The sequence below is a fragment of the Lolium rigidum genome, chromosome 4 (assembly GCF_022539505.1).
Source record: "Lolium rigidum isolate FL_2022 chromosome 4, APGP_CSIRO_Lrig_0.1, whole genome shotgun sequence".
Lineage (NCBI taxonomy): Eukaryota > Viridiplantae > Streptophyta > Magnoliopsida > Poales > Poaceae > Lolium > Lolium rigidum.
In genome coordinates, this window is record NC_061511.1 from 14,135,811 (window position 1) to 14,144,332 (window position 8,522).

Genomic DNA, 8,522 nt, shown 5'->3' on the forward strand with positions numbered 1-8,522 from the left:
AATCATAAGTAGAGTCATGCATAAATCTACGGAATTCCTTCAAATCAACGAGGCCCTTAACTATTTGTATCGATGAAATATAACAATTTGTGTAAGATGAACAAGAGAATGTGTGTCTCGTGCGTTAGAAAGTCCTCCAGATGTGAAGACTACCAACCAGTACTGAAACCCTAGTTCTCACAAAAGAGACATCTCATTGTGTATATCTACCCAGGTCGCCCTTGCATCAGCATCATGGATGGAGCTGGAGTTCAGGGCCTTTTATCGACCTAAAAATGACGCCTTCAGATTTCTTCCCCAAGGGTCAATTTTTGTTAAGGAACAATATATATCCATTTGTATCAACATTTCAGAATACAAGGGAACTTCTTAATGGTGAGCTGAAAGCAGCACATGAAGACTATCGCATGTACCACTATTTATAAAATGCACATAAGCCGGTAGCCCAAGCATAGTACCTTAGTTATAACTCTTGCTGTAATGGCACATCTGCAAAGGATGTATTTTCATCTCCAAACCTATTTGATGGCACTGGTCACACTAGTTGCAAGGAAAATAACCAGCTAGGACAACGTCGCACTCTCCGGCAAGATTTAAAGGAGCTCCGACCAAAGAGCCTCGCAAAAACTTGTTCATCGTATGCTTCTTATGAAGGCATCCTCTATATATCTTCCTTCAAAGAATCGAGAGTCTGCAGTACATTAACCAATTCAGGGTGAGACTGGTCAGCCATTAGAAAGACATGAACCCCATCCTGCAGCTCGACCCAACTACATCCAGGCTCTTTCTTCACCCACTCTTTGTTCATGCTCTCCCTGATCATCCAGGTCTCATGCCAATCTCCCTCCAACGCATGTATACTTGATAGAGCAACCCAGTTACTGTGGTTCCCCGGATCAAGCTCGAGTAGACGAGATGCTGCAAGCTGACCCAACTTAGCATCCCTATAGATTCGACATGAATTAAGCAATGCACTCCAGGCAGCAACACTGGAGTCAAATGGCATGCTCTCAATGAATTCAAGAGCATCTTGTAGGCAACCTCTCCTGCAAATAAGATCTGCCATGCAACCGTAGTGCTCAGGCTGCAGCTTAACCGAGCTCTGGCCATCAAACAGAACCTTGAAGTAGTACCAACCTTCCCGAACAAGTCCGCCATGGCTACAAGCTGACAACACCGCAAGATATGCTACTCCATCTCTTTTTATGCCCAAATGTGCCATCCTATCAAACATAGATACCGCATCATGTGCACGGCCAAACTTTCCATAAGCTGAGATCATCGTAGTCCACAGAACAGAGTCCAGTGACGGTGCACCCTTAAAGACAAGCTCTGCTGAGTCAACACAGCCACACTTTGCATACATATCCACCAAGGAGTTCCTGACAACCACATCCCACTCAAATCCGCCACGAATAACCCGTGCATGCACCTGCATCCCCTGCTTCAACAATGCCAGCTCCCCGCACGCATCGACAATTATTGCACACGAGAATCCATCTGTGCCAACCCCACAAGACACCATTGATGCAAACAACGCCACAGCCTCCTCAGCTTGGCCACTGCCGAGGCACCCAGCCATCATCGAGTTCCATGCAACGATGTCCCTTGCCGCCATCACCCTAAACACTCTCCTGGCGCAGTCAACATTACCGCATCTCGTGTACATGTCAAGAACTCCGTTCTCCACAACCGAGTCGACGGGTCCATACATACTCATCTTCACGACCCTGGCATGAATTTCCTTCCCGATAGCAAGGGCGGTCTGGCCAACCCCGGCACACGCGAGCAGCCCACCAGACAGCGTGTACCCGTTGGGAGCAACACCAGATTCCATCATGCGCCGGAAAAGGGACAAAGAATCAGCATGCAGACCCTGGTGGGCGTGGCCGGTGATGAGGGACGTCCAGGAGACCACGTCCCGGCGGGGCATTTCGTCGAACAGCACGCGGGCGTAACATGGAAGCCCGCACCGGAGGGCAAGGTGCGCGAGCGAGGTGCAGAGGATGGCGGACGCTGAGAGGCCGAGCTTAAGGAGGAGCGCGTGGAGGGGCTTGACGTGGTGCGCAGAGCGGCGAGTGGCGGCGGATTTGAGAGCGCCGGCGAGGGAGGTAGCGTCCCAATCCCACATCGGACAGCCTACGAGACTGTCTGTCTTGCAGCAACGGCGAAGGGGAAGAATTAGGATGGGCTCAATTATTAATAGTTTCTGCAGGCTTTTCGGTCTGCTCTGGGTTCCCAGCCCAGCCCATTTCGAGAGAACCAGGCGATAGTATTTTCTTCATCTATTTTTTTTAAGATCGCAAAATCATTGTAGACGCCTTGACACCGATAAATAATTGATCTTGCTTAGCGATGAAATCAAACATGAAGTCTGATCCTCGCTACTGCGTTGATGATACAACAACCACCACCTTGATCATAGCAATCGGCTTCCACACCTTGCTGCTCTTCTTCCTTTGATGTTGATCCTCCCCAAGACTATGACTTTCTCATAAGGAGATGATCCTCTTCAACAAAGCCTCCTGTGACAATCATCGTTCATCCTCCTCCGCTCCTATGTAGCTCCTTCCTCCCTCGTATACCCAGATACAAGAGCTCCTCATAGACATGATGTTTTTTTAACGGGGAGAGGATGGTCTCGATGGAACCGGATGGATGCCTTTATTTGGTAGCTAGGTACATTTTACATATATGACCCTATAAAAATAAAAGTTACAACATAGTACTAGAAGATTGCACAAAGGACCTTCAAACAAAAGCAGGAAAAGCAAACAAGTCATTGGTCCTCTACACCGGACCTGAGACTCGACCGCTAGCCACCTTAACGCCATCGTGGACATACCACATGGGGATGAGAAGATGTTGGATGCCGTCATCCCTTAAAGGGGCCTAACTAAGTGTGGAGCGGCATCCCTTACGACCAATGATAACTCCGGCTCGCAGACGTCGTTGTTGATGAAATCCGCCATAGCTTTCTATAGCCACAAGTAATTCCTCAGAGCATCCAAATCTTGGGGCCACCCTCCTTCTGTCGCCACCACAACAAAGATGAACACCACGAACCGGATCTCCCTGAGCTTATTGGAAAAGCCTCTACCAGATTGATGCCTCCCCTTCCTCCTCCTACTCCATGGAGAAATCGTGTAGAAGCTCGCTAGCCTGCCCAAGCCGCTACTCGCAAGTGATCGGACTCGGAATCCATCAACCGGCATAAAGCCAAAAGCCATATGGGCAAAACAAGGTCTAACTTGAGAAGACATAATGAGGAGACCCGGCCGCCTCACCCATCCCTCTACTCCGACTGGTAGCATCGGCAAAGGGGAGGCGGGGGTGTTGATGCGACTCTCAAGGAGCTAGGTAGGAGAGAGAAAGAGAGCAGAAGAATAAGAGTCTGCGATGGACACAATGTTGGATCTTAAATTGGCATCCCCTATGCCCAAGCTCCGAAAATATGTTGGAAAGAGGAGGATGAGTTTGGCTCACTAGATCCGGCTTGGTAGGGGAAGCTGGACGACATAGATTTTCTTCTAGCAAGACCAAGGTGGCGGTGCCTTCTGGTGCATCTACGATGGTGGGCGGCGCTAGTAGGCGTTCAATGGGCTGGTGGAGGATGGAGATTCTTGGTCCGGGGGTGTTGTGGCCACGATGTTGGCCAGCGGGAATGAAGTGGCGGTGGGGATAGATCCAGTAGGTGGATGGGCAGCACGGCGCTTCCTTTGGCCTTTTTCTCAGGCCAGGGCAGGGGGCCTAGGCCCTTTCCAAGCCCATCAACCCCCACCCCCAGATCTAAGGGTGTCGGCTGCCATGGGCTTGCCGATCTGGCCGAACGAACCCTCTCTTGTCGTCTCTCAGGTTTCAACGAAAATCGTAGAAATGCCTTCTGTCTTCTTGATAAGGGGTGACCCGATCTTCTCAGTAAGCAACGGTGGTGATGATGATTGATACGTCTCCAACGTATCGATAATTTCTTGTGTTCCATGCCACATTATTAATGTTATCTACATGTTATATGCACACTTTATGTCATATTCGTGCATTTTCTGGAACTAACCTATTAACAAGATGCCGAAGTGCCGGTTCTGTTTCTGCTTGTTTTTGGTTTCGAAATCCTAGTAACGAAATATTCTCGGAATCGGACGAAATCAACGCCCGGGTTCCTATTTTACCCGGAAGCATCCGAACACACGAGAACCGCCGGAGAAGGGGGCGGGGCCACCACACCACACCCCGGCGCGGCCAAGGGGGGGCACGCCCCCTAGGGTGTGGGCCCCCCGTAAGCCCTCCTGCGCCGCCTCTCCGCCTATATAAAGCCCCCGACCTAAAAACCTCGGGGCGTTCGACGAAAACCACAGAAACCTTCCGGAGCCGCCGCCATCGCGAAGCCAAGATCTGGGGGACAGGAGTCTCTGTTCCGGCACCCTGCCGGAGCGGGGAAGTGCCCCCGGAAGGCTTCTCCATCGACACCGCTGCCATCTCCACCGCCATCTTCATCACCGCTGCTGCTCCCATGAGGAGGGAGTAGTTCTCCATCGAGGCTCGGGGCTGTACCGGTAGCTATGTGGTTCATCTCTCTCCTATGTGCTTCAATACAATAATCTCATGAGCTGCCTTACATGATTGAGATTCATATGATGATGCTTGTAATCTAGATGTCATTATGCTAGTCAAGTGAGTTTTACTTATGTGATCTCCGGAGACTCCTTGTCCCACGTGTGTAAAGGTGACAGTGTGTGCACCGTGTGGGTCTCTTAGGCCATATTTCACAGAATACTTATTCACTGTTGAACGGCATAGTGAGGTGCTTATTTATATCTCTTTATGATTGCAATGTGTTTGTATCACAATTTATCTATGTGCTACTCTAGTGATGTGTTATTAAAGTAGTTTTATTCCTCCTGCACGTGTGCAAAGGTGACAGTGTGTGCACCGTGTTAGTACTTGGTTTATGCTATGATTATGATCTCTTGTAGATTATGAAGTTAACTATTGCTATGATAATATTGATGTGATCTATTCCTCCTACATATGCATGAAGGTGACGAGTGTGCATGCTATGCTAGTACTTGGTTTAGTCTCGTTGATCTATCTTACACTAAAGGTTACCAAAATATGAGCATTATTGTGGAGCTTGTTAACTCCGGCATTGAGGGTTCGTGTAATCCTACGCAATGTGTTCATCATCCAACAAAAGTGTAGAGTATGCATTTATCTATTCGTTATGTGATCAATGTTGAGAGTGTCCACTAGTGAAAGTGTAATCCCTAGGCCTTGTTCCTAAATACTGCTATCGCTGCTTGTTTACTGTTTTACTGCGTTACTACTGCTGCGTTACTACTGCTTGTTTACTGTCCTGGGCAGAGCACTTTTCTGGTGCCGTTGCTACTACTTTTTCTGGTGCCGTTGCTACTACTTATTCATACCACCTGTATTTCACTATCTCTTCGCCGAACTAGTGCACCTATTAGGTGTGTTGGGGACACAAGAGACTTCTTGCTTTGTGGTTGCAGGGCTGCATGAGAGGGATATCTTTGACCTCTTCCTCCCCGAGTTCGATAAACCTTGGGTAATCCACTTAAGGGAAACTTGCTGCTGTTCTACAAACCTCTCGCTCTTGGAGGCCCAACACTGTCTACAAGAATAGAAGCTCCCGTAGACATCAAGCACTTTTCTGGCGCCGTTGCCGGGGAGGAAAGGTAAAAGGCTCTCATACTACGGTCTCAGGTAAAGTATTTTTCTGGCGCCGTTGCGTGTGTGCTCGAAGCTATTTCCTTTAGATCCTGCAATTGCATCTTTTTGTTTCTTGTTTACACTAGTTTGGCATAATGGACAACAATGAGCTTCTTATTCTATTTCCTGATTTAAAACATGGATTGTTTGATGCGAAAATTAAAAAACCTATGGAATCTTATTTGCATGCTTGGTAGTAATATTAATATGAACGCTTTGAACACCATTGTTGATAATAATATAGAAAGTTCTAAGCTTGGGGAAGCTGGTTTTCATGATATTTTTAGTCCCCCAAGCATTGAGGAGAAAATTTTCTTTGATGATACTTTGCCTCCTATTTGTGATGATTATAATAGTGGTCTTTTGGTACAACCTACTATGGAGAGTAAATTTTGTTGTGATTATACTATGCCTCCTACACTTTATGAGAATAATAATGATAGCTACTTTGTTGAATTTGCTCCCACTACAACTAATAAAATTGATTATGCTTATGTGGAGAGTAATAATTTTATGCATGAGACTCATGATAAGAATGCTTTATGTGATAGTTATATTGTTGAGTTTGCTCATGTTGCTACTGAAAGTTATTATGAGAGAGGAAAATATGGTTGTAGAAATTTTCATGTTACTAAAATGCCTCTCTATGTGCTGAAATTTTTGAAGCTACACTTGTTTTATCTTCCTATGCTTGTTACTTTGCTCTTCATGAACTTGTTTATTTACAAGATTCCTATGCATAGGAAGCATGTTAGACTTAAAGTTGTTTTGAATTTGCCTCTTGATGCTCTCTTTTGCTTCAAATACTATTTCTTGCGAGTGCATCATTAAAACTGCTGAGCCCATCTTAACGGCTATAAAGAAAGAACTTCTTGGGAGATAACCCATGTGTTATTTTGCTACAGTACTTTGTTTTATATTTGTGTCTTGGAAGTTGTTTACTACTGTAGCAACCTCTCCTTATCTTAGTTTTGTGTTTTGTTGTGCCAAGTAAAGTCTTTGATAGTAAAGTAAGTACTAGATTTGGATTACTGCGCAGAAACAGATTTCTTTGCTGTCACGAATCTGGGTCTAATTCTCTGTAGGTAACTCAGAAAATTATGCCAATTTACGTGAGTGATCCTCAGATATGTACGCAACTTTCATTCAATTTGAGCATTTTCATTTGAGCAAGTCTGGTGGCCTAATAAAATCCATCTTTACGGACTGTTCTGTTTTGACAGATTCTGCCTTTTATTTCGCATTGCCTCTTTTGCTATGTTGGATGAATTTCTTTGATCCATTAATGTCCAGTAGCTTTATGCAATGTCCAGAAGTGTTAAGAATGATTGTGTCACCTCTGAACATGTTAATTTTTATTGTCCACTAACCCTCTAATGAGTTGTTTCGAGTTTGGTGTGGAGGAAGTTTTCAAGGGTCAAGAGAGGAGGATGATATACTACGATCAAGAAGAGTGAAAAGTCTAAGCTTGGGGATGCCCCGGTGGTTCATCCCTGCATATATCAAGAATACTCAAGCGTCTAAGCTTGGGGATGGCCAAGGCATCCCCTTCTTCATCGATAAATTATCAGGTTCCTTCTCTTGAAACTATATTTTTATTCGGTCACATCTTATGTGCTTTACTTGGAGCGTCTGTGTGCTTTTGTTTTTGTTTTTGTTTGAATAAATTGGATTACATCATGCTTGTGTGGGAGAGAGACACGCTCCGCTGGTTCATATGAACACATGTGTTCTTAGCTCATAATATTCATGGCGAAGTTTCCTCTTCGTTAAATTGTTATATGGTTGGAATTGGAAAATGATACATGTAGTAATTGCTATAATGTCTTGGGTAATGTGATACTTGGCAATTGTTGTGCTCATGTTTAAGCTCTTGCATCATATACTTTGCACCTATTAGTGAAGAATACATAGAGCATGCTAAAATTTGGTTCGCATAATTGGTCTCTCTAAAGTCTAGATAATTTCTAGTATTGAGTTTTGAACAACAAGGAAGACGGTGTAGAGTCTTATAATGTTTTCAATATGTCTTTTATGTGAGTTTTGCTGCACCAGTTCATCCTTGTGTTTGTTTCAAATAAGCCTTGCTAGCCTAAACCTTGTATCGAGAGGGAATACTTCTCATGCATCCAAAATACTTGAGCCAACCACTATGCCATTTGTGTCCACCATATCTACCTATACTACATGGTATTTTTCCCGCCATTCCAAAGTAAATTGCTTGAGTGCTACCTTTAAAATTCCATCATTCACCTTTGCAATATATAGCTCATGGGACAAATAGCTTAAAAACTATTGTGGTATTGAATATGTAATTATGCACTTTATCTCTTATTAAGTTGCTTGTTGTGCGATAACCATGTTTCTTGGGAACGCCATCAACTCATTGTTGAATTTCATGTGAGTTGCTATGCATGTTCGTCTTGTAATGAAGTAAGGGCGATCTACACTGAGTTGAATGGTTTGAGCATGCATATTGTGAGAGAAGAACATTGGGCCGCTAACTAAAGCCATGATCCATGGTGGAAGTTTCAGTTTTGGACAAACATCCTCAAGTCTCTAATGAGAAAAGAATTAATTGTTGTCAAATGCTTAAAGCATTAAAAGAGGAGTCCATTATCTGTTGTCTATGTTGTCCCGGTATGGATGTCTAAGTTGAGAATAATCAAAAGCGAGAAATCCAAATGCGAGCTTTCTCCTTAGACCTTTGTACAGGCGGCATAGAGGTACCCCTTTGTGAAACTTGGTTAAAGCATATGTATTGCGGTGATAATCCAAGTAGTCCAAGCTAA

The 8,522-nt window shown here is 44.8% G+C and overlaps 1 protein-coding gene across 1 annotated transcript in view; it reads right to left on the reverse strand.

The window, feature by feature from the left end:
• Window positions 1-8,522, reverse strand: part of LOC124646705 (pentatricopeptide repeat-containing protein At2g13600-like) — a 15,799-nt gene that overhangs the window by 1,234 nt on the left and 6,043 nt on the right. Inside the window, exons 2-3 of the mRNA XM_047186784.1 lie at window positions 7,250-7,278; window positions 459-2,126 (exon numbers count right to left, since the gene is read on the reverse strand). Coding sequence (XP_047042740.1) covers window positions 662-2,126; window positions 7,250-7,278 — 1,494 coding nt within the window. The 3' untranslated portion in view covers window positions 459-661. The remainder of the gene's footprint in view (window positions 1-458; window positions 2,127-7,249; window positions 7,279-8,522) is intronic.